The sequence below is a fragment of the Miniopterus schreibersii genome (assembly GCF_964146895.1).
Source record: "Miniopterus schreibersii genome assembly, chromosome: 1".
NCBI lineage: Eukaryota > Metazoa > Chordata > Mammalia > Chiroptera > Miniopteridae > Miniopterus > Miniopterus schreibersii.
In genome coordinates this window covers 136,279,145-136,306,787 of record NC_138101.1, presented here as the reverse complement: position 1 = coordinate 136,306,787, position 27,643 = coordinate 136,279,145, and the positions used below count along the sequence as shown (strand labels likewise).

General features: G+C 38.1%; 2 protein-coding genes across 2 annotated transcripts; one reads left to right on the top strand and one right to left on the bottom strand.

Moving 5' to 3' along the window:
* Positions 1–3,898: 3,898 nt before the first annotated feature.
* Positions 3,899–4,840, bottom strand: LOC308546600 (olfactory receptor 11G2-like; the record flags this gene model as incomplete). Its single annotated transcript, XM_081115726.1, has 1 exon — positions 3,899–4,840. The coding sequence occupies one exon, from the start codon at positions 4,838–4,840 to the stop codon at positions 3,899–3,901; it is 942 nt and encodes a 313-aa protein (XP_080971852.1).
* Positions 4,841–24,461: 19,621 nt separating this feature from the next.
* Positions 24,462–25,403, top strand: LOC308546593 (olfactory receptor 11H4-like; the record flags this gene model as incomplete). The annotated part of the gene is made up of 1 exon (XM_081115717.1): positions 24,462–25,403. The coding sequence occupies one exon, from the start codon at positions 24,462–24,464 to the stop codon at positions 25,401–25,403; it is 942 nt and encodes a 313-aa protein (XP_080971843.1).
* Between the last annotated feature and the right edge of the window lie 2,240 nt (positions 25,404–27,643).

Genomic DNA, 27,643 nt, shown 5'->3' with positions numbered 1-27,643 from the left:
CCACAAAGGCCCAAGGCAGGGAGCGGAGGCCCCTCAGCGTGTTGAACCAAGAACAGTGAGGCAGGAACCGAGGATTCGCACTCACCCAGAAGTCAGGGAGAAGGAATGGTGGACATTCAGAATTAGCTCCAAGTTGCATTGCAGATACAAATTTGAAAGAAAAAAAAAATCCACTTCTTCTTTCTTTTTCTCTCTCTCTCTGTGGATGTTTTTTTTTTTTTCTCTTCAAATTTTTATTAACGACCACTCATTCAAGAGCCACCCTTAAAGCACAAGCTTTTTCTCAAGGTCTACTTATTCTCACCTTAATTTAAAAGGGAACGAGCCTGGCAGGCGTGGCTCAGCGGTTAAGCATCAACCTAAGATCCAGGAGATCAAAGTTCGATTTCCAGTCAGGGCGCACCCCAGGGTTACAGATTTGATCCCTAGTAGGGGGTGAGCAGGAGGCAGCCAATCAATGACTCTCTCATCATTGATGTTTCTCTCTCCCTTCCTCTCTCTGAAATCAATAAAGATCTATTTTTAAAAATAAAATACAAAGGAGGGGATATTTCTCATTTAAATACAACAACCCTGAAACACACCTTTCTTCCATTCTTGTCCTTTCCTTATCACATTTTTTGTCCTGTTTACACGCAGTCTCACCCATGATAGCTCAACTGTATAAGTAAAATTATGGTCACACTAAAGAGTGTGGAGGCATTTACTACACACACGTTAGTTAAACTTCAAATATAGAAATTTTAGATTGTTTGGTTGGTTTAAAACATCATATATCATCCCTTCCAAAGCCCCCTTCAATGATCCCTTTCAATGATCCCTTGAGAAAATAAGTATACTCTTATTTCATAGGTTTTCCTGATTTAAATCCTGATCTTGGTGGCAAAAGACCCCACTGAGGACTCTGTGTTATAGGAGTAGTGCTCTAAATAAGAGATTTCACACACACACATACATTCTTGGAACAAACATGATCTTTGCTGGTATTTAAAAGAAGGAAGAAATGACAGACTTGGTAGCTTATCTCAAAAAAAGAGCTAATATTAACTACTGCACACTGTCTTATTTGTTAAAAGATGTATTATATGTGCCATATTTGAACTGATCTCACAAACAGAGTTAGATATGGTTAGCAGTTCCCAACTTTTCAACAGTGCTTCTTCATTTGTGTTTCCCTTACTACCAAACGTTGGTAAGGTGTCCACAGTGTGCCACAGTGAAACCATTACTTCTTACAGGAAATTCTCAGTACAACTTTTAAGAAGATACATAAAAGGACTTGCAGACATTCCCTCTGATAAGCACCACACTGTTGTCTGTGTCTATGAGTTTCAGTATATAAATGAAATCTCTTATTTAGAGCAGTTGTTTTGGTTATACAGAGATTTCCATATGCCCCTGACTCCACACAAGTATAGCCTCCCCCATTGTCAACATCCCTCACCAAAGGGGTACGTTTGTTACAAGTGATGAACCTACACTGATACATCATTATCACCTAGAGTCTAGAGTTTACATTTGGGTTTACTCTTGGTGTACATTCTATGGGTTCGAAAAAATTTATAATGACATGTATACACCAAAAAAATAAAATAAAATTGTGATTTGTCGCATAAATCTGCATAAGTAGAGAGGAAATAAGCCTGGGGGCTGATGGAAAGGATCTTTGGTTTAAAAAGATGATGCTGAAATTTGACATGGGAGACGTCAGAGACAGAGAGGCCGTTTATGAAGTTATTATGCCTTCACAGGTATAATGTAGTGCTAGAACCTAGACAAAAATGAGTAAAGATGACAAAAGATCATAGGGAAGATGCCAGAGAATTTAATAACATTAGGATTGGGTATGAGAAAATGAGGGACTGTAGATGTTAAGATTTTAAATTCAGGTTATCAGCAGACTCATTGGCAAATAAGGATGGTTACAACTAATTAAGGTGGTGTATGTTTTTTTTACTTTTTGGAAGGTTTTGTTGCTTTTTTTGGTTTTTCTTTTTTCTTTTTTTCCTTTTATTGAATTAGTTGGGGTGAATCTGGTTAAAATTATACAGGTTTCTGGTGCACAATTCTATAAGACATCATCTGTACACTGTATTATGTGTTCAACTCCCCAAGTCAAGTCTCCTTCCATCACCACTTATCCCCCTTAGACCCTCTTCCACCTCCCCCCACCCCCCCCCTGCAATCTCCACACTGTTGCTGTGTCCATGAATTATGTTAAAAAAAGAAAACCTTACCCCTTGTGACAACATGGATGGACCTGGACAGCATTATGCTAAGTGAAATAAGCCATTCAGAGAAAGACAAATACCATATGATGTTACTCATATGTAGAATCTAATGAATTAAATGAACTAACAAACAAAATAGAGACAGATTCATAGAAAGCAAGTTGACAGCTGGGGGTTGGGGAGATTGAACAAAAAAAGAAAAAAGAGAAAAAACTTTTAAATTATTTTTAGAGCTAATTTAAAATAAGATTAACGAATTTAGGATTCGATTTTTGAATTTGAAGTGGATCTTTTTTTTTTTAATGTATCTTTATTGATTTCAGAGAAAGGAAGGGAGAGGGAGAGAGAGAGATAGAAACATCAATGATGAGAGTCATTGATTGGCTGCCCCCTGCACACTCCTGACTGGGGATGGAGCCCGCAACCCGGGCATGTGCCCTGACAGGGAATCGAACCCTGATCGCCTGGATCCTAGGTTGATGCTCAACCGCTGAGCCACTCCCAGCCGGGCTGAAGTGGATCTTTATGTAAAACTATCCAGCAGGAAGTTGCAGGTGTTTGACTACGGTTTAAAAACAAAGTTAGTGCTGCCCTGGTGGGTGTGGCTCAGTTGGTTGGAGCGTCATCCCATACACTGAAAGGTCGTGGGTTCAGTTCCTGGTGAAGGCACATATTCAGGTTGTGGGTTGGATCCCCGGTCAGGGCACATGATGTTTCTCTCTCTCTCTCTTCCTCTCTCTCTAAAATCAATAAAAATGTATCCACAGGTGAGGATTTTTAAAAATAAATAAATATAACATTAGTGCTGAGTTGTCCCAGCATAAAGTTTTAGCCCAAGGTTTCCTCATGAAGTACAATACTATAAATTAAACTACTACTCTAGGAAACAAGAATAGAGAATTACATCTGAGGGGCATGTATCCAGAATTTTAGAGAGAACTACATGAAAATAAGTGCACCTTAGGTCTGGATAGTAGTGATCTGACAAAGTTACTATAGCTCTTTGGCTTATACTGAATATTAACTAACCTTCATGTGTCTGGATATGGGAGATTTGGACCCACGTCCTAAAGTGATAGCACTGGCATAATGTGGGGAGTCAATCAAGTCAGCATAACACTACTGAGGATTCTTGTTGGTTCTCAAAACTATACTTGGAATTATCAAATATTTTTTAAAGTAATGTTTTAAAATAGTCCCTGATATTGAGGGTGTTTTAAAAGCTGGTTATCTGAAGGATTGTTGGTTAACCATTTGTATGTTTGCAATACATTCGACATTTGCTATGCTCTAGGAAAGAACAACTGGCTTTGATAAAGGCAGAATTTGAGGATGTTGAAATATATCAAGCAGCATGTAATAGAAACCAAAAGCGAAAGTAGAAGCTCAATTTTAGAGAAATATATGAACATTTTATTAAGTTGTATTTCAAAATAAAGAAGTCTATCTAAGTATAAACATATCTGGAACATAAGAGTAATAACTTCCTAAGACTTAAATCATGAGTCTAATGAATTTTTAAAATCATCTTTCCAATATTTGAAAATAAAATAAACAGAAGGGGGGGAAAATCTTCCTATTTGTCTCATGATTTCCCATATTTATCTTCCTAAATATTAATGATGCATTATATATTAAATTTGACTTTTGAATCTTTTAGAGATTTCTCACAATAATACATTCAGAATTTTCTTTAGTGCATCCTTCATATCTTTGTTCCGGAAGTTGTAGATAAGGGGATTAAAGAATGGAGTCGCCAAAGCATAGAACAAGGTCACAAATTTCTGCATACCAGGGGAGTCCCCAGAACCTGGGCTAACGTACATCACCATGACTGAGCCATAGAACAAAGACACCACAGCAAGGTGGGAGGCACAAGTAGAGAGAGCTTTATGCCTTCCTGAGCCCGAGGGCACCTGGAGCACCACATTGATGACACAGCAGTAAGTGCCAATGATGTACAGAAAAGTGAGAAAGATGATGAGAGAGCTAATGATACCACAGGTCAGAGTAATTCCAGGTACTGGAGCACAGGACAATGCCAGCAAAGGTGCCAGATCACAGAGAAAATGGTCGATGATGTTTGGACCACAGAAGGGCACCTGAGATATTAGAATCAAAGGAGTCAGTAACCAGAGAAAGCCACCCGCCCAGCAGAAGGCCACTAACCGAGCACACAGGCTGTGGGTCATTATGGCGGGGTAGTGCAAAGGCCTACAAATGGCAAGAAATCGATCAAAAGCCATCACCGAGAGGAACAAGCCTTCAGCAGCACACATGGAGAAGAAGATGTAAAACTGGAGCAGGCAGCCAGCGTAGGAGATGCTCTTGGTCTGAGAGATGATGTTGGCCAACATTTGGGGCACATCGGAACTGACATAGCAGATCTCCAGAAAGGAGAAGTTGGCCAGGAGGGTGTACATGGGTGTTTGGAGTTTGGGGCTTGACCATACCGCACAGATGATGGATGTGTTCCCCAGGAGGATCAGAAGGTAAATGAAGGAGAAGAGCACAAAGAGGAAGATCTGGGTGTCTCTGCGACAGGGAAAGCCCAGGAGGACGAACTCACTCACAAACCCTGAGACGTTAGTGGTCTCCAAAGTCCTCATTCGTCTCACCTGTGGAAGTGAAAGAGCCACAGAAATATTTACACTATTTTTCTTCTCCCTGGTGAAGAGATATATGCTTATTTTCCTCAATTTGAGTTTGTGATAATCCTATCTTTCCTTCAGAAGGTGAGCTGTTCTTTCTTCTTTGTCTCCTGGATTTATTCAATAAACAATTTTTTGCAAATATTACTGCCAGGCACTGTTCTCGGAAATAGCGGGGCTGGAGGAGAAATTTAAAAAGCAGAGTCCCTACTATTTTGGAGCTTAAGTCAAATATCTTTAGTTCAAAGCAACTTCAAACAATGCATTCATAGCTCTATAATTTCTGCCTAGAGGGAGCTTGAGAGGGCAAATCTGATTGAAAGAGATCTAAGGAAATTTACCTTGGAATCTCCTTTGCCCAGAAAGAAAACTGTTTTTACTTAGGTTGTTTTTTTTGTGTGGCAACTTCATGTTGGGCTGATATAAAATATAACTGGAAATTATTGTCCCTCCATCTACATCATGGTGCTGCCACTGACACAGTAACAACAGGATAAGACAAAATGTCGTTGTCATGTGAGACATGAAGATTATACTCAGTTGAAGAAAATAATGAATGACTTTTGAGAGGGAGATGGACCTTGGTAAAGGACAGTATTTTGCAGGGACAATGATAGGGGCAGAATATAATATAGCATATAATAATGTGAAAGGGTTTGAATAAAAGACATTATGTTTTTAGAAAAGTCTAAAAGAGCAGAAGTTCGAGTACTTGTAGAGGAATAGTAAGGTATAAGGTACAAAGATGGGACCTCACAACAGAGGACTCACTGCCAGTCTGACTATTCAGGCTTAATTTGCTAGTCAATGAAAAACAACTGGAGCTGGTCTGGTATAAAAGTAAAATGATCTAAGGTTTATGGAAGCTGCATTTGAAAGACAATTTGCCAGACAATTACAGGGTAATGAAACTAATAGGAAACTATTAGAAAGTGGTTTCAATAGTCCAAGTAAAAACTGTTTATTGAATGCTGACCTAAGGTAGTGTATAAGTAAAAAGATACCAGGGATGGGTTCAAAAGATGCGTAGAAACCTAATTTCTCAGTCTTTAAGATCAGCAGAGGTAATTAAATGGTACTCTAGGAGCAGAGGAGAAAGACACAAAATAAAGAGATCTTACTTTCCATTTGACCACAGTAATACTCCAAAGCTCTCTTCTGATTGTCCTCTCACCTTGGATGACTCCAGGAGAGAGCCTCTCCCAGCACAATAGTCCCACTCTGAGGGCCTTTCTGTTCCCACAGGTCAACGTACTGAAGAGTAGCAGCACTCCTGTTCTTGCCTTTGGGTGTCTCTCAGATCCCACTTGATTCCCCAGTCCCCCTGTTTTCTTTTGACTCTTTTGAATCTGAGTATTATATTTCATTAAATAAATTAGCTTCTACTTACAAAGTTTTCCTCTCCTACAAGCCGCACATGGTGGGTGCTGACTTGCTATGCTGTCATCTGTGTGAAAGGGAACAATAAACAAGAGAGTCATCTAAATCATCAAAGAAAAACTTCTTAAAGAAAAATTGCCCATTTTCTTGTCAGCTAAGAAATACAATTCCTGCCCGGCCAGGCATAGCTCAGTGGTTGAGTGTTGACCTAGGATCCAAGCAATCGGGGTTCGATTCCAGGTCAGGGAACAAGCCCTGGTTGCGGGTTTGATCCCTAGTAGGGGGCATGCAGGAGGCAGCCGATCAATGACTCTCTCATCATTGATGTTTCTATCTCTTTCTCCCTCTTCTTTCTTCTCTCTGAAATCAATAAAGATATATTTTTTAAAAAAGAAAGAAATGCAATTCCTTTGCAGATGACCTGCAAAGACAAAATGATACTTTGACAAAAAATATTTCCTTAATTCCATGTCTAATAAGGTCTGTATAATTGGAACAGTGTTTGTAAAGAAAAATAATCATGAAAATGTATGCTTCTTTTTCATATAAGTATATAAAACAAAATGAACTTTCGGATATAGGAAAGAAGTTACTGTTCCATCGCCCGTACCCACTTATCCCAATGCAGCCCATAAGTCTAAGATGTCAGCTCCTTGGTAAAACATCTTTTGGTATCTTCTTTACATGGATCCCTTTCAGGTTTTACTCAGAGAATAGAACATGCCACAAATCTCTGTTACCCATTACTTTATCCCTTCCTGACTCGGAAGCCTGTCTGTCTCTGGAGACCTCAACCCCAAAAGCAATGAAGGCAATTAACATGCATCATACAGACCTGAGTATGTTTCATCTCTAGTGATTTTATCCTTTTGGAGATTAAAACTGCATGAATGTGTACACACTCATATGTACACTCACACACAGACACAGGCACATGCATGCACATAGACACATATTCCAGCCTAACAGTATCATTTCCTCCAGAGTTGCCTCTCCAACCTTAATAATTACTTCTTAGCTAACAAAGTTTTTTGACATGAGATGCATCATTGCCTTTAAGATTTGTAAGAGCTATAGTCTCCGATTCCTGTTGTCCAAATGTCAGTTTAAAGAGCTCATCCACTATATCCAGAATGAGCCTGTTCCCAGATATCCACAGAACTACCTTTTTCCATTGTTTACAAACTCTTTATCTCCACATGTGGATCAAACGGGATAGCCTGTGGTCAACCAGGAAGATAAGATATTGTGAGAGAGAAAAATCCATTTCCTCTTCACAAACTACATTTTTCCTAAGCCTTCTTGCAGGTAGGTGTGCTCATGTGACTGAGCTCTAGTCAGTAGAATATAATTAAACCTGATGTGCAACGCTCCAGGCCATAACCCATGCATGGTCCTTGATGACCTTTGATGCAATTGAGCATGTTGACCTTGGGAGCTGAGTTTCGAGGATGATAAAGGCAAAGATGGAAAAAGCCTGGGTTCCAGAATCATCCCTTGAACAATCACCTGTCAATCAGGAACATCCATTTGGAGTTTAGGTGAACAGTAAATAAATGCCTTTCATATTTGACCCGCTAAAAAATAACCTTGTTTGGAGAACAATACTGTGCATAAAATATTTACATTTTGATAAGTGCATAAAGAAAACAATCACTGGGTGACTGTATCAAAAAATATATTTGCAGGCGTGTTCCCTTCAAATCTAAAACAGCAGGGGAAATTAAGGAGACAATGCTGAAGGGCAAATTCTGATAAGTGAAAATTTTTAGTCACAGTGAGTGGATTTTAAATTTTGGTGATTGGAGCCACATTTCCCTCCAAAGAGGTTTCAAAGCTTTCCTCATTACTGTTACTTTTCTCTCTATCCTTACCACCAAGGCCTAGCTTTTCATACTGTGCTACTGGTCTGGCTCTTCAAACTGGGGCTCATCGTGAAACTGTGAAATTCTCAAAATATTGAGACAATACAATTAATTTGAATTCATCTTTTCCTTAAAGCTGATTGGATAGCTTACAACACATTTGATGAGAGAAGGAGCATTAAACAAACTAACTAAATTTAAAGACACCCGAATTCTTAAAATGCAAATCTGATCACCCCACTTCCTTGCTTTCAACCCTTAGATATTTCCTTCTCACCAACAGGATCAAGTTCAACCTTTTCAGTATATCCAAGTTCCTACCTCTATGAGTTCATCTCCTTCCAGGACCCCCACATTCACTTTACACTCATTCATTCATACATTAGGTCTGTTCTATATGCTACTTTTTCTGTTTGTAACATTACCATCCACTCTCCCTCCTATCCAGAAGACTTGTAATTCAAGACTCAGCTGAAGTAGCCTCTGGGAACCCTTCTCTGACACTTCCCACTTATGTTCCCCAAATCTATACTCTTGTCACACACTCCTCTGTGCTCCTCTGACACCCTATGAATTCCTCTCTCTCAGCATTTTTCACTGGACTTGTTAACACATCTGTGCCACCATAAGTCAAGAATTCCTCGAAAACAAGGATCCTATCATATGCTTCTATGTGCATGTGGAGAAGCCTTTTTTCCTACCTGAACCCTCGGGAACCTGAACCACAGCTCGAAGGACCAGAATGTAGGAACAAGGGTGTAGCACAAAGTGATAAATGCTATCACAGCACTGAAAGTACTACAAGTCAGAGTTGTCTCGGGGACAGGGACACATGATAAGGCCAGCATTGCCCCAAGATCACAAAGGTAGTAATCAATGACATTTGAAAGACAAAATGGAACTTGGGAAATAAGTGTGACAGGTGTCACCGACCAAAGAAAGGCACTCACCTAGCAAGCAGACACAAGGTTCCACAGACATTCCAGGCCATTATGATGGGATAGTGCAGTGGGTGGCAGATGGCAACATACCTATCAAATGCCATGAGGGCCAAGAAGAAGAGTTCTGTGGCACAAAAAGAGAGAGGAAGATGCAGAACTGTGGGATGTGGCCATTATAGATGGCCTTGGTCTTCGCAAGTTGAACAACATGGGCACATTGGAACTGATCTGGCAGACCTCCAGAAAAGAGAAGTTGGCCAATAAGGTATACATGGGTGTCTGGAGTTGCTGGTTCCACCACACAGCACACATAATAACACTCTTGCCCAACAAAGTCAAAATGTAAATGATGGAGAACAAAACAAAAAGAAGAATTCCTGCTTCTTGACTACACAGGAGACCCGGGGGTATGAATTAATGAATTCAGGGCATTATTGTTATTGGAAACATGCATTTTTCTCTAACCTGCGATGTGCACAGACATAATCAGAACTACATATTAAGAGCCTCCTATTTTATTCAGCTCTTTTTAATATCTCCATTTCTCATCAAAAGTAGGTTGTATTATATATATAAGTAAAGAATAAAATGGAATATTAATATTTAGTCAACATGAAGAATTTTTATCAAAATAGCACTGTTAGAAGACAAATAGAAAACATCATTAGTTATATTACTTTAAATATTACTTTACTTTAAATATTTCCTCTAGAGCTTTTTCTTCTCATTTTAGCCTACAAGAAAAATAGAGATTGAGATAAATCATTATACACCTTAATTTAATTCAAGCACAGCTAATACGCTTCAGGAAGGGATTTATGCCCTAAAACTGGACTTGAATTATTTTGTTGCTTACCCTATCATTTCAGTCAGCATCAAAAGTTCCATGAATTCTCCCTATTTACCTACATTATTATAGACTCTTGATAGGTCACAATAATTCACAGCCCTAAATAAATACATTAATTCATTAATTAATTTTCATTAAAAAACTTACATCCCTAAATGACTCTGGTATGAGAAACACAGTGTCTGGTTTTTTAGAATAATTATTATGCTATATGGGTGCCAGAGAAGTTTGAACTCAGAGAATGTTGTTTTAAAAGCTTTGGATTGACAACAATGAAAAGTAAAATAGGGAGACTATACTATTGAGTTAGAAGCACAAGTATATAAAATAAAAGACAGCTCATGAATAACTGAATGCTAATTCAGCAATTCCCAGTGTAAATTAAGGAAAATAGCATGTGATTTATTAACATTTAAATTAAATTAATTTGATTCAGTTTATCCTTTGTGGAGTCCCCTTCGTTCACTTTTTCTATGGCCTTTTAGTCCTATTTGCAGAACTTCTCAGTTTACTATTTTTTAAAATGATGCCACATACTTCACTTTTTAGTTAAAAGAAGTTTTCCACCCATTCATTTTTCTTTCCTATGTATTTCATATTATTTTCCCTCAAGTTTCATTTTGAATATATAGTTTAGTGAAAAAACAGAGCTTAACAACTTATTGTTTTCTAAGTGGAAAGTCAAGTGATTGTTTAAGAATGAAGTGTCAGTATTACCACGATGAATTTTTTTTTTATTTTAAAAAAGAATAGAGTCAGAATTCAAGAAGAGCTAAAATGAAATCCTAGTTTATTTATTTTGTTAATTTTTAAAAATCTTTTTCAATTACAGTTTACATTTAATATTATTTTGTATTATTTTCAGGTGTACAGCATAGTGGTTAAACAATCATATACTTTACAAAGTGATACCCCTGATATTTCTAGCACCCAACTGGCACCGTATATAGTTATTACAATATTATTGCTTAGTTCTTTTAAATATGAGATTTATAACCTGGGACAAGTCTCTCTCTCTCTTTCTCTCTCTCCTCTTTCTCATTTCAGTTTCTTTATCTGATAAATCAGAATAACAATATCTAGCATGGGAGTTAATGAAACATTAAATATAATCATGTTTTTAAAGCACTTAACATAGTGTCTGTCATAACATAAGTGTTTAATGTGTTGGACACATTTTATTGCCCTAATTACCATAAGCAAAATATGAGCTCCTTCTTCCCAAGAAGTCATCGTTTAAACCTAAAGGGAGAATATTTGGCTTCCATACACATTCTTATCTCTGTGTTCAATCTCATGAATGATATGGGTTTAATGCATTTCCATGGAGCTAACTTACAGTTGAAAGTGCTCTAAAATCGCATTGTGTAGAACTCAGAATGAATCTCAATAAAAACTTTATCGTTGATTTCCCAAATAGCCCTCAGAAGCCTAAATTGATCTTCAAAATTACCTTAATTTTCCTTACCCTCTGAATTGAGCCTTTTTTTATATTATTCTTATACAGTCTTCCTCTTTCTCTGATTCCCAACCTGTTGCCTTCTGTTCTTTCAGTCCCTTCACTCGGCATTTCAGTTCCAGAGATTTTGCTAAATAGACATTTGTGGGTTTCTTAAAATTAACCACTGTTAGGAAAATTCTTTCTGTGAAAAAAATCCATTCTAGTTAAAACTTACAAGTCCAAGCACGGCCTTCTGCCTTGCATGTGTTAAAGCTGGGAGGGTAGAAGGGAAGCTGTGTCCCTTCAGTCTGGATTGCTAAAATGTTTTTACCCAGAGGAAAGCTCCAAAGAAGCTACTGAAATGCAAGGTTTCAGAAACAGGTGATAGTTTCCCATGCCGTAGGGTGGCAAATGGGAGAGACAACATTTGAACACAGGTTTGCATGATTCCAAAGCCCGTAATCAATCCAGCCCAAGTAGATGTCTAAATAAAGAAGTGTAGAGAGGGCTTGATCGACTGATACTCAGAAGGTCTGCCCCCTCCTCTGCCTGCTGAGGGTACTACTGTCATTTCCTCCTGCCTTCCTTCCCTTTTCTAAGCCAAGACAAATAAGAGCTAGAAGACTGGACCACCACCACCCTTCTGACCATTTTTTAGCATCCACCTGGATAAACACGCTTCAAGCAAAGCTTACAATAAACAAGAGAGGACAGTATAAAGTACAAGACCCTGGTCACTGAGATGATGTGATTGTAAGTAAAAGCAGCACCGTGATTTAGAGAGGGTGGGAGGCAATTTGGAGTCACCGTGGAGGGGAATTATGAAATAGAAAGGTGCCATACTGAAGATCTGTTACTGGGAGGATAATTACTATACGATCAGGGGATTCAAAAAGAAAAAACTGTGTGCCCTGTAGGGCAATCAAGACATCTCCCAGGGTTCTTTTTTGGGTGGGTCCTTAGGAGAAAACAAACAATTGAAGGGAGGGGAGACAAAGGAGATATATTTTCCTTAAATAATAATTCTGTCAAAACCAGGAGTGGTTAAATTCTAGAAACTTATGCTTTCTCCTGCAGACAGGACCCTTGCATTCCAGTGGAGGTTGGGCGTATCTCACCAGCATGAGTGTGAAGGAATCCTTCTTTTAGTCTATTTTTCTTCACACAATAGGTGGCTCCTATATACGTGCTGAATGAATGGATGTGTTGAAGTCATTGAGTTGAGAATTTCACTGCATGGTGTATCATCTGTGCAAGGTGGCCAGATGGGGACAGCCCCATGATTTTTCTCTTTGATAAAATTACCATAAAAATGAACATTACTCTCTGAAAAACTCCTGACATAAAAGGAAACCCATTTTGGCAAAATTTTTCATGTCTCAAACTTCAGGTCTTATTGTGTCTTAAAAATTTCTAAACAAGTTTTAGTCATTTGCATGATGAAAAACTCAGCCCTTCTTGAAAGGTCTCATAATCTTAATATCTCCCCTGCTCATATAGAAAATGTAGGGGAAAGCTCCTTGACATGGATCTTGGCAATGACTTTTTGGATATGACATCTGAAGTATAAACAAGAAAATTAAAAATAAACAAGTGCAACTATATTAAACTAATAACCTCTGCACAGCAAAAGAAATCAACAAAATTAAAAGACAACCTATGGAATGGTAAAAAATATTTGCAAACCATATATCATATAAGGGTTAATAACCAAAATATATAAAGAACTCATACAACTCAACAGGAAAAACAACAACAAATAATTCAATTTTAAAATGGGTAAAGGATCTGAATAGACATTTTTCCAAAGAAGATATACAAATGCCTAACAAGTACATGAAAAGATGCTCAATATCACTAATCATTAGGGAAATGCAAATTAAAACCACAATGAGATATCACCTCATACCTGTTAGAATGGCTAGCATTAAAAAGGCAAGAAATAATGCTGGTGAAGATGGGGAGAAAGGGGGACCCTCGTGTGCCATTGGTGGTATTACAAATTGGTGCAGCCACTATGGTAAACAGTATAGAGGGTCCTCAAAAAATTAAAAATAAAACTACCATATGACTCAGCAATTCCACTTCTGGGAATATATCCAAAGGAAATGAAAACACTATGTCGAAATCTGCACCACCATGTTCATTGCAGCATTATTTACAATAGCTGACATGGAAATGACCTAAGTGTCCATCAACAGATAAATGGATAAAAAAGTTGTGAAATATATATATGAATATTATTATATATTCCAATTATATGTATAATTGGTTACATAATATTATATATTTCTATATATATTTGAAATATATGTATACACTTATTATATGTAATAATATATGTGATGGAATATTATCCTGCCATTAAAAAGGAGGAAATCCTGCCATTTGGGACATGGGTGGACCTTGAGAACATTACGCTAAATGAAATAAGTCAGACAGACAAAGACCAATACTATAATACGATCTCACTTATATGTGAAATTTAAAAATTAAAAAAAAATCTCACAGAAAAAGAGATCAGATCTGTGGTTACCATAGGGGGAAAGGAAATTGGATGAAGGTGGTCAAGAGGTGCAAACTTCCAGTTATAAAATAAATAAGTACTAGAGACATAATGTACAACATGATTGCTGTAGTTAACACTGCTGCCTGTTATATATAAAGTTGTTAAGAGAACGCAGTGCCCTCCTTGTACTTAGTACATTTATAAACCTTGGTCTCTCACTACTTGATATTTTTGCAAATTTCTGCCGTTAAGACAGAAATTTGATAGTTCGGTTAGAGAAGAGGGCAAACCTGCTGCTAGAAATGTCTCAACTAAGTGCCATACTTGTCTGGGTAAGATTTGGGAAACATAACCTCTGTACATTAAAAAAAATTAGTTAAACATTGCATGGTAGACAGCCATTAAATTATAAAAAAATTAATTTATCAAGAAAGACCTTTTGTACAGATTGAAAAACAAAGATTTTCATAGAGATATCTATATGATCAGGAGAGTTACTTTTTTTTATGTTTTAATTTATCTTTATTGTCGAAAGTACTTTTTTATTTTGTTCTACTAGTGCCACAAACTTGCCAGTAGTAACTTATTTGTCTGGTTCAAGATAACTCCGTAGATCAATCAAAGAACTTATAGCATAAATGCATAACCCCCAGACACAGACAATAGTGTGGGGATGGCCTGAGGGGTGGATGTGGGATGGAGGGATCAATGGGGAGGGCGGGGAGAGACATCTGTAATGCTTTCAACAATAAAGATAATTTTTTTAAAGAAAGATAACTCTGGCCCAGCTGGCGTGGCTCAGCAGTTGAGCATCGACCTAGGACCCAGGCGATCGGGGCTTGGTTCCCGGTCAGGGCACATGCCCGGGTTGTGGGCTCCATCAATGACTCTCTCATCATTGATGTTTCTAACTCTCTCCCTCTCTCCTTTCCTCTCTCTGAAATCAATAAAGATATATTAAAAAATAATAATAAAATTAAATTAAATTAAAAAATAAAATAAAATAAAAAAGATAACTCTGTAGTTTTCTTTCCTAGGACATGCTATTAAATGCCAAAAGACATTTTTGAACTGTACATTTGATCAGATTGTTAGCTTGTTTTGTTTTATTTCTTTTGGGAAACTTTGAAATAAAATCTGAAATTAAAAAAAAAAAAAAAGTTAAGAGAGTAAATCCTAAGAGTTCACATCACAAGGAAAACCTTTTTCTTCCTTTTCTTTTTTTTTTTTGTATCTTTATGAGATGATGGATTTTCACTAAACTTATTGTAGCAATCATTTCACTTATATGTAAGTCAAATCATTATGCTGTACATCTTAAACTTATTCAGCATGTTCAACTATATCTGAACAAATGACATAATTAGTAACAAGAAATGCAACTATAAAAATGAGATATAAATGGTTTTCTTTTATTAATGTAGAGATAAATTTTTAAACTACTATCCTTTTGTTGAAAAGTGTACCATAAGATGGCATATTCATCATCAGATCTTTTGAAAATATATTTGGGAAAGTAATGTAGCAATATGTATTGAGAAAATTAAATACACACATATATAGGCATAATTTTATTTCAAGCGGTCACTCTAGGGAGATATTTTAAAATTAATCAAACATTTAAACCCAAAGGTTTTTTTATTGTATTATTTTAAGATAAAAAAAATTTAAATAGCTTAAATACACACTAGGGGAATATTATAAAAGTAACACTATTCTGCAGCTTTAAAAATATTTATAATAATTTTAATTACAAAAAATGCTTATGTAAGCAGGAGACTAAATTGCAAATGCTGTCTGACTTCATATGTTTAAAGAACAAGTGTTAGAACAAAAAAGACCACAGGAAATATGCCAAATTTTTACCTGAATACTTGATAAAATTATCACTAATTTTTAGCTCCCTAACTCTTCTGAATCTTCCATATTTTGTTTAAACACATATTACTTTGATAATCAGAATTTTTTAAAATTACAGCACTGGTACCTGGCACACAGGGTGTTTCAAGAATTAAATAAAATGATTTTTATGTAAAAATTTGCCACGGTGGCTGGCACGAGATGAGTTACCAATAAGTAATGTTTTCCTTCTCTGCCAAGTAAAGATTCAGGGTAAATAGTTTAGTATTTAAGAACTCGGGCTCTGCTCTCAGAGACAGCTTAATTCGGATACTGGCATTCCCATTTATAAGATGTGACACTGTGAACAAACTAATTTATCTAAGCTTCAATAACTTTACCTATAAAATAAAAATCACAGTAATATCTAACATATTGAATTATTATGGGAGTTAAATGAGCTTACTCATAAAAGTTACTTATCTTACTCTCTGGCAAGTAATAAGCTTTCAATAAATATTAACTGTTAATATTTGAATGGCAAAGTAAAAGGGCAGCTACCAGCATGTCCTAAATTCTAAAATAAGTAAACAAAATAGGTGTCCCCTTTACTCAGAGAGGCTCAGAATTGCATGCCAAGTGGACAGCGTAAACAGACGGGGTCGAATCTTTGGTCTAATACGAGACAAGGAGCATCAGATGTTTGAAATAAACTCATCCAAGGACGGGCCCTGGGGTAATGTCACCCAGCTGAGGGAATGTCAGCAGAGTCCCTGTAGGGAAGCTGGCGGTGGTCCAGGAACAGTTTCACTGGGGACAAGTGGAGAATCTAAGCTTTCGCTCTTACCACTGCTGGAGAGGGGGGAAAACACATCTTTTCCAACTTCAAAAAAAAAAAAAAAATCCCCAAGTGGGCTGCAAGTGACAACAGCAGGGCCAGGCTCTGCGGGAGAGCAGGCCGGCAGGGCAGAGCCTGCCCTGCTCCCCGAGTGCGGGCGAGAGGAAGCTGCGTGACATTTTCACTGTGGAAATGTAAGTCCAAGAGAGCACCCTCCTACCTCTCTAACTGAAAAGAAACCATTACACTCAAATGTTGTCGCCCGAAAAGGCAAGAAAGAAAGAATTCTTATATTATCTTCATTGCATCCTTTCTACTGTGGCCATGGGGTTTGTGACCTTTATTCCAAAGTTCAGGGTGCTCCTTCAAATAAAAGGTACTGAAGAAAAGTAAAACCCAAATTGGAAACTGCCATCACTTTCCTTTTGTCTCTTTCAGGGAAGAAAAGTAAACTGAGGATGAGACGCGGCTCCTTCCAGCGGGAAAGAAGTAACAGCAGGAATCCTCTCCCGAGGCCATGGCTGTTGCATTCCAGTTTTCCAACTCACCTTCTGATCCCCGCCCTGAGTTCATGAAATGGTCTCGGTCACCCAAAAGTAAAATACAGGCCTCAGGGTGCCCTGCTGGAAATGTTCCCTGTCTCCTCAGCCCTGGCACAGAGGCTGGCTTCATGGGCTTGAAAACCAAGTAGCAAATGAAGGGGAGGTGACACCCTGGTGGTAAGTCAAACAGGCCCGAGGCGTGGGCTCCCTAGCACCCCGGCTATTCCAGGAACGGCAGAGTCACACAGAATGCTTCGGGAAGGTAGGGGTCCTGAAGAGGAAGTGCCTTTGAAAACAGTATTTTATATGATTAGTTTTTCAGATTATAGAAGTAATATATGTTCCTCATAGAAATTTTGGGAAATATAGACATGTATGGAGAAGAAAATTAGATAACCTATCACCTGACCTTGAAACACTTACTACTATTAATTTTAAGTTTTATTTCTTTTCAGGAATTTTTTTTTATTTCTGTGTATTATTTAAACTTTTTTGACACAAATGTATATAAAGAACTACATAAAACCTTGCTACACAAAGAACTCTATTAAGTATAAAGAACTTTATAAAGCTTCACTACCCAAAAATCAGCAATACCTATTACTTATTAGAAATTTAGAATCAAGCCCCATCCGTTCCTTTTGAGTCAAAACATGTATTTTAACATAGTGCCAGAAATCCTTGTGCATTGTTATAATGAACTTGCTTATTATTAATTTTTTCTACACCTCTGATTATTATCTAATGGGTATGAATATTTTAAAGATCTAAGTATTTCCAAACTGCCTGCCAGGAAAAAAAAATATATGAGTTTATATCCCCTGCAACAGTTTTGAATGTCATTTCATTGCACCTTCACCACCGCTGGTATCATGATTATTTATCTATGCTAATTTGAAAAGCAAAAGGAAAATTATACTTTTCACATTTAAATTAACAACCTTCATCCAGAAATGTGGAGGTGATAAAAGGTTAACTCCCACAATTTACACTGAGATTTCATATTCACTTCTTAAAATGCCCCTTAATTTTACAGAGAAGAATATTTCTAATTGTTAAGATATTTGAACATGCAGGAACATAAATATACATTCTAAAGCATCTCTTGCATTGAAAATTAAACAAGAATACAGTAGGCAGTACATAAACTTTCACTGACTTTTTTAAATGGGTTAGGCCAGCAATCAGCTATAAAACCAAAAGAAGTTTAAAAGATAAGCTTGAAAAGGTTGTCCCCACCACGTAAGTGTTCAATAAATGGTAGCAAAGTGATAGTTAATAGAAAATGAACTAAAGGTCCTGGTGGACAGTGATCGAAAAGTTAATGCTGTCATTTCAAAGTATTTTACTGAAAATGTTATGAAATACTGTTCTTTAATTATACAAGTACTGAAACTATATCAGATGAGTAGTATTATAGCCAGTTCTTAAATTTTCCAGGGTATTAAATCCCAAGTCATGTTGTCATCTTAGACATAACACTAATAAAAAAAAATAAATGGAGAGAGAGAGAGAAAGAGACAAGCATACAAAGAGCCAAGTGAAATAAAGTGATTATAAAGAATGAATGAGTTTCTCTAAGGAACCGAGTGAGCTTTTCGCTGGACTGATACCTAAACAAGAAGGTCTTTCCAGCACTGGCTGGTAGCATTGTGGTGAGAGAGTCTCCTTCCTGGCAAAGTTTATGAGATGAAAGGAATAGACTGGGCCCTCTCCTGCCCTCTGGAGAGAGAAGGTGGTGCAACCCATCTATTTGAGTAGGGACAGCCCCACAGGAAGATCTCCTTTCCAAAAGGAGAAGCCTTGAAATGTGGGCGGTCTGAATTGGTATGTGCTGTAAGTATAAAACACATACCAGATATTGTAGATCCAGTATTTAAAAATGTAAAATAAGACATTAGTAACTTTTAAAATTCATTTCATGTTGAAATGACATTATTTAGGATAGACTGGGTTAAACAGTATACATTATTAAAATAATTTCACCTGAAAAAAGGGAGGGATTGACATGAAAATAAAGGAAAGCAACACTCAAATATTTTAAATAAGCTTAAATTTTTAGGCATAGGCAAATTATATCCCAGGGTCCAGAGAGGATTTACAGATATGTTTCCAAAACCACTAATGGTGTCTTTAAAGAACTAATGGTGTTTTTAAAAACTGAATTTGAACAAGGCTACCAAATTAAAGTCCAAAAGCTGTTTCTAAAGATTGTTCATAGACTATCTGTTTAATAATTTTTGCCAGAATGTTTTCCAGCGATTCTGTCATTTTCATCACCCTGTATTATTTATCTATTTTTAGCTTAGCCATCTATCTACAAGTGTTGATAATAATAGATGTTAGTGTAGAAAAAGTTTTAAGTGATCTAAAAAAGCATTTTCTTATGTTCTATATAATATTTTAATCAAAGACCTAGGTGAAACACACAAGAAATTTTATCAAATTATAGGCAATAAAATAGAAAAGAAAGCTAATGCTTGAAAGTCTTAAGATCTTAATAGACTGAAACGCTCGGTGAAATTCAGTCATTAACTTCCCTCACTTTAAAACTTCAGTGACACAGGCCTCAGATGGGGCCAATCTGGTTTTAAAGAAATTCTTGTGAACGAACTCTAAGGGCTTTGGTAAAATGAAAATTCAATGTAAGTAAAAGTATAAAGTGACTGCCAACGCCAATTTAAGTCAGCATGAATTTGTAGAGATTACAATAATACTACTGTGCACTGCGTCAGTCACACAGCATGAGGAGTGTTGTGTTCGGTTTTAGTAAGATCACATCTTCAGAAAGATATAAACAATCACAAGAAGGAACCAGGATGCTGAGCACCCTGGAAATTAGGTCATTATCGGTTGGAGAAACCAAGAGTGCTTAGTGGAAATAGAGAAGACTCGAAGAACACGTGAGTACCTTCCTCAAATCGTTTTAAGTGCTGCTGTGTAGACTTATTTTGAGCCATCAGCATAATGTAGTTGAAAGAACACAAATCTGCCCGGCACAGCCACTCGCTGCCTTCGTGTGGCTCAGTCTCTCCTTCTGTAGCTGTTGGCAGAGTAGGAAGGACAGTGCATGTTCAAAATCCTAACAGTGTGCATATGACGGGCACATCAGCAGTGTTAACCTCTTCCCTGAGGCAGAGGGAAGACCAGGGGGATAAATCTAGATGGCAAAGTGGCCCAGGAATGTAAGAGAGAACAAGGAAGTTTATTACAACTTCTAAAAATGAAAGCTGCGTGCTTTTCAGTGAGCTTTGTCATGGATTATTCCAGCAGAACCTAGATAACCAACTAGCAAGAAGGTGGAAGAGAGGGGCTCTTACTGCTGGTTGACGAAGAGGGTAGAGAAACCCTCAAGTCTCTTTCTGCTCCAAGATTCAGTGAGTTCAGATCAATAAAAAAATGTGATTGTGTAGATCCCACTCTACTCCATGATAGCTCTGAGGCCAGTGAATGTGAGCAATACATTATTCCAAGAAATAGAAGGCTAGACTTCACAGTTTTTTCCTTTCCTTCAGAGTACAGGAGGAAACAGGTGAACACGGGACAGAATGCAACTATTCCCTTAAGTGAGTCCCTAGGACATAACTCATTGAATCAATTATCCTTTAGGCTACGAAAACAACTGGAAGGGTCAGGAAGGCAGTGGTAGAAATGAAATAATATCAAATTGGTGAAATTTCTTAAGTGATGAAAGTAATGATAAATCAGTGTCCAGCAGATAGAATTATAACATCCCAAAATGCAAGGAAATGAGTGCCTGTATCCTTTTACATGCCTCCCCGGCCTTTATTGTTACTTCACAGTTAATCTTCTCTTTTTTTAAAATTTCTTTTTATTTTACTTCATTTATCTTGATTTTGTATGAATGGATGAGGGGTGAATTGCCTGGGGTTATGGATAACGATGGGGAGCTGAATATTGCAGATCACAAAAGTCAGGAAGGAGTAAAATAACTCTACAACTAACTGCCTGCTCTGCCCTTCTCCAGCTTATTTGAGAGGGCTCACCTCTCTTTTTTTAACTACAGCCATGAAATGACATCTGCAACATTTCACTTTCAGTGGCCAGTTGATGCCATTTTATGACCACATTTGCGAATACATTAAGTTCTGTCTGCTCTTGAAGTATGAATATGCCTTTTAACTATTCTTATTACAAAAAATAAAATAGCTGTATAAAAATGAAAAAAGAAAAAAACATAATTCTACCTAAATGGTATGGTTGAGGGGCACTAGGAAGGCCTCACCTCCTCCCCTTCAGATGACGTGGTGATGTCTATAGTGGTCCTGTGGTGATATCTATACTCATTTTATAAATCTGATTAACTTTTTCCCTGGAAACGTGACATTTTAGACACATTTATACTGGGAGGTCCTCTAAAATGGTGAAATAACAGTAAAATAGGAGCTAAAAATCATGGAATCTTGTCCTGACCCTGTCACTCACTGGTTTGGGATTTAACCTCTTTGAGTCTGTATCTCCTCACATATGAAATAGAAGCTATAATCCTTTTATGGTTCCCCTACAGAGTAATTAAGAAAGCCACACACCCCCCCAAAAAAAACAAAAGATATGTTAGACATAAGGGTTACTTTGTTCAAAACTAATAGAGGAAGTTGCCTCCTGCTAACCTCCATGGAAAGGGAGCACCTGTTGCCCCTTAAGGCAATTTACTTTGTCCCATGGCTGATGTAGCGAATCCTGCTATCGGCTTAGCATTTTCTACAACTGCAGCTGCAAAGCTGGAACCGCAGCCCCCAGTCACACCAGGAGAAGAGCTGGTGCCCCTTTTCCCCAGCCACAAACTCTGAGCCTGGAAATAGGGCTAGAGCCAAGTTTTCTTCCTCTTGATAATTCTATCCCAGCCCCGATTGCATTAAGGGAGGGGTTAGCACTTCTCTAATCACATAGTTAAAAGAAAACTCACAGTTCAAAGGTCGGGGTGCCCTCTTGGAATGGAGTATCCTAGATCTCTGTGCACCTTTGTAGTTACAATGAGCAGAAGGGGCCTGCACGCCCCCTGATTGATCCAGATCTACAAGTTTCCCCCAGTAAATGCCACTCCAATAAATTCGGTGTGTGTGCCATCTGGTCACGTGCCCTTTTGTACATAACATGGGAAATGAAAACTGCTAAAATCTTCACAGATGTTGGACTTAAGTTTATGCATGCGTTTATTGGATTTATTTTTCCCTGGAGAATTGGTGTTAAGGAAACAGGAGCAGAATATGTGAGCTCTGAGCTTCTAAAATGGGAAAGTAGGGGGGAAAAAAATAGGAGAAACAGAGATGATAGACCCATATTCCAAACTTCTTCTGGGTTAAACTTTTGCCTAGGTCAAAGCCTAAAATTCAGAAAGACTTCTCGCTATTCCCCTGCATTCAAAAAAATAGTCAGGCTTTCTCCAGGGCTGAATAAGCCACAGAATCAAAGAATATCAGAAAGAAAAAAGGCTCCACCAGAAACCTGATTTGCACAAGGCTGCCTGTGTTGAAACAGTATCTGTCGGTGCTCCTCTGTTACGATCGTTTGAGCTCAGTCTGACCCTCATTTCCCAGGCGGGAGGGGTGCGGGTGAGTGCGGGAAGGGATCACTCAGGAAGCTTGCAGGTTCCACCAGGGGGCCTTAATGCGAGCTACAGTGTAGCCATCAGGGAAACGATCCTATCATTTATGTTTTTACTCAATTTATTGGGGCAACATTGGTTAATAAGGTTTTATAGGTTTCAAGTGTATATTTCTATGATCCATGATCTGTATATTGTATTGTGTGCCCACCACCCAAAGTCAAATCTTTTTCTGTCTCCATATATTTGACCCCCTTTCCCCTTTACTACCCCCTTCCCTCTGGTAACCACCCTACTGTTGTCTGTGTCTGTGAGTTTTTGTTTGTTTTTCTTATTTGTTCATTTGTTGCTTTCAGTTTTATATCCCACATATGAGGGAAATCATATGGTTCATAACTTTTCCTGTCTGATCTATTTTGCTTAGCCTAATACTCTCAAGGTCCATCCACGCTGTCTCGGATGGCAGTATTTCACCTTTTCTTACTCATCCATTGTATATATGACCACATCTTCTTTATCCAATCATCTGCCAAAGGACACTTCAGTTTCCACGTGTTGGCCACCAGGAATAAAAACCATTTAAAACTATAATGGTATCCCTACAATGAAGGCAGTCTGTAAAGAAAATGAGTGCTCTGGTGTGTTTGATGGGCAAAAAATGGTCCTGAAAGGAAGCTTATCAGGGAGTTGTACCTGGTGCTGTCTGAGAGGACTGAGTGTTCTATTCATACACATGCACATATATACATGTACTTAGTCTGTCACATAGCTAAAATTTCACAAGCAAAAACAATCCTTGGCGTTTGAAATCAGTTTAATTTATAAAGATTAACAAGGGATAGTTATAATCTAGCATTATAATAATAACATAATAATCCTTGAACAGTATGTAATAATTTACATTTCTGTAGCATTTCATAATTTGTAAACTGCTTTTGCATATATTATTTTATTTTATGCAATTCTCATGTCATCCTTGCTATGGAGGTTTTATTATTCATATTTTACAGAGCAAGTAACATAGTGTCAGAGCTTAAATCCTTCCATGAGGAAATACTGCCCAGGAAGTGGCAGAGACAAGGTCTATAATCTCAAAGCTCATGCTCGGCTATACCAGTGGATCCCAAACCCGAGCTGGAGCCCAGAAATCTACACCCTTCAAAGGTTCCTCCATATGATTCTGATAATATCAAAGTCTGGAGCCCATGTACTACACTCTCTTACAGAGAGTGAATAGATACTAATATTGGTCATTTAATGTAGCCAAATTGTAACTTGCTTAAAGTCACTTTAGTTATTTTCATATCTGGCTACCAAGCTCCTTGCTCCCTTCCTCCCTCCTTATACTGTTTTGCTCATTATATTTGTCGAGTCTAATTGTTTTAGACTTGAATTGCCCATGTCAAAGTTTGCATCTCGATTTAGCTTTAGCCGGCTGCCTATCTGTATTGTCCAGACCAATGTTCTTCAAAGTCGAGTGTACCAGGCAACCCAATGAAGGATGAGGAAAGGAAATATCTGAATTCCTATTTTTATTTTATTCTAAAAAAGCTTTTATTCAAAATATTTACCAATATTTACTATATCAATTGACAGTGGTTTGTATACAGTTTAAAAATAAATGGTCATATATAAGAGTATACTCAACAACTGCATTGTTGGGGTACCCAATCAAAAATAGAAACCACTGGTCTGGGCCCCTTCCCCTATGAGCAGGAAAACATGCTCACTCTCCTGGGAAGGAGTCAGGAGGCTAAATTCCCTTTGTATATGTAATTTCTGCTGCAATCCTCACAGGATGGAAGAAAATGACCTCAGAGGCCAGGAATCTTTCTCACCCTGTGAGGGAGTTCGTCCTCTTGGGCTTCCCTTGCCGCTGGGAAATACAGATCTTCCTCTTTTCCACCTTCCTCGTGACTTACATGCTGACCCTCTTTGGCAACATGGCCATCGTGTGTGCAGTGCGCTGGGACCCCCGGCTCCACACCCCGATGTACATTCTGCTGGCCAACTTCTCCTTCCTGGAGATCTGCTACGTCAACTCGGATGTGCCCAACATGCTGGCCAACTTCCTCTCCCAGGCCAAAACCATCTCCTTCGCTGGGTGCCTGCTCCAGCTCTACTTCTTCTTCTCCCTGGGCACAACCGAATGCTTATTTCTCTCCATCATGGCCTACGACCGGTTCCTGGCCATCTGCCGCCCCCTGCACTACCCCAGCATCATGACTGTTAAGTTCTGCGGCAGACTGGTCATCTTCTGCTGGGTGTATGGTTTCCTCTGGTTTCTGATCCCGGTGATATTCATCACCCAGCTACCATTTTGTGGCCCGAATGTGATTGATGACTTTCTGTGTGACCTGGGTCCTCTGCTGGCCCTGGCTTCAGCCTGTGTCCCAGTTCCAGGGACTGTCCTCATGTGTGGCACCATGGGCTCCCTCCTCATCTTTGCCACCTTTTTCTATATTATTGGCTCCTACACCCTGGTGCTGAGGGCCGTGATGCAGGTGCCCTCCGTAGCTGGCCGGAAGAAGGCCTTCTCCACCTGCTCCTCACACCTGGCTGTTGTGTTTTTATTCTATGGTTCTGTCATGATGACATATGTAAGCCCGGGGGCAGGACAAGCAGAGAGCATGCAGAAGTTCACCACTTTGTTCTACTCGGTTTTGACCCCTTTTTTCAACCCCATGATCTACAGCCTGAGGAATAAAGAAATGAAGGATGCCTTGAAGAAAGTTCTAAGAGGTTCCTAAAATTGGCCTGTGATTTAGTGAGTTATTCTCAGATGCGTTCAGACTGTGAACAGTTAAGAAACCGGAAAATAGAACTTTTTGAAGGAGCCATTCCAAAACCCTAGATGTCAGGACGTTAATGAAGTCTTTCCTTCGGTGAAATTAATTCCCTCTTCCATAGCACATTACTTTTATGAACTTCTATTTAACATCTCCTTCCTTCTTTCTTGTAGTTAGCTGTTCACAAATCCATCTCCACATGCCTCCCCATTCTTATTAGATTACAAATTTCTTAGGAGCAGGGACTGTGCTTTATTAATTTCTGTAACCCCAGAACCCTACACAATACCTAGCACAAAAATGTCAATAATGTCTCCCAGCCAGTGTAACTCAGTAGCTGAGCGTTGACCCATGCACCAAGAGGCCACCGGTTTGATTCTCGATCAGGGCACATGGCTGGGTTGTGGGCCCGATCCCCAGTGAGGGGGCAGGAGGCAGCCAGTCGATGTTCTCTCTCATCAATATTTCTCTCTCTCTCCCTTCCTTTTCCTCTCTCTCTAAAAAAATCAATAAAAACATATTTTTTAAATGTCAGTAATATCAAATTTAAAAAATGTATACTGTTCATATTTCCTCACTAGATTCTATCATTCCTGACATTCGGGACAACATATAAAGAAACCATGCAAACTCTGTAACAGCCTGTATTTTATGTCCTATGGATGAAATGAAAAGAACCTTCCCAGAAAAATGAGAAATCGACCTGAACTAGTTGGACCAAACATTAAATGAAAACCAAATCAATGGAAATCCTCACCAGATGAAAGTTAATGTCTAAGAAATTACATGCTTCCTACTCTTCATCAATCCCTTTGTCTAATAAGATAACTACTTTATTTCATTTTTCTCCTTACTAACCATGCTTCCACTACTGCATATTTTAAAATATAGCATACACCCTCACCACTGAAAATGTGGTTTGGAGACCATCAGCTGGGCATCACTAGGAAACCTTTATTTATCTTTTTATTGCAAACTATTTTTCTTTATTTTTTTAATTTTATTTTTCAGTTATAGTTTACATTCAAAATTATTTTGTATTAGTTTCAGGTGTATAGCATAGTGGTTAGACAATCACATACCTAACAAAGTGATCCCACTAGAGAGCTTTTAGAAGGCGGGACCTCAGGGCCCCGTCTCAGGCCTATTGATGCAGAATTTGCATTTTATTTTCAGTGGATTATTATGCACATTAAATTTGGAAAACCACTGATCTACAACAGGTTCTCTAAAAGGCTCACAATAATCACACCACATGTAGGATTTTCTATTGACACCTACCTTCACCTGAGCGGTGGTTCTCAACTCAGAATTGGGGTTGGGGCCTAGGCTCGGTATTTTTAAAAGCTCTCAAGGAGGTTGTCATACACAGAGGGGGTTGGGAATCACTGCATTCAAATTTAGGAATTTCTAAACTATACAATAACAGAGAATGAGACTTACACCCACATTCCTTTTCTTTTCAAAAGCCATCTTGGTGTAAATCAATCAAACTGAATATTAGATAGCAATAAGACATGTTATAACACAAGTATAATAATCATTACTTTGCCAAAAAAATTATATCCAAGATAGGTAAGTCTCTTTCGAATATTTTTCACATTCTTATGTTTGGGAGATTATGCATAGTAAAAATAAAAACTATAGTAAAAAGAAAATATGAAAAACTATCCTTGCACTGTACTAACTTTAGCGTAACCCAGATTAACAATATTTCTTTCCTGCCCTCAGAGAGACCATAATCCAGTGATGGAAATAAACTTTTCTAACCTTTCTGTTTGTTCGTTTGCTTATTTGTTTGTTTGTTTGTTTTGTAACAACTTGATTGAAATATTGTTTGTATATCATAAAATTCACCCCTTTAAAAGTGAACAATTTCATGTTTTTTAGTTTGTTCACATAGTTGTGTAACCATCACCACTAACAAATTTTAGAATATTTTTATCACTCCAAAAAGAAATCCCATTCCCATTAGTAGTCACTCCCTGGTCCCCTCTCCCTTCAGCCCTGGAGTCCACTTGTCTACTTTCTGTCCCTATGTATTTTGCCTCTTTAGAACATTTCATATAAATGCTAGTCTGCTGGTTTCCACAGATACCATGGTTGTAGGGCTGCTGGTTTTCAAGGCTAATGTGGAGCTGGGGAGAAGGGGGTAGGAATAAGGCCAGTGAGGATGCCGCAAAGTTCACTTTTCTTACCAA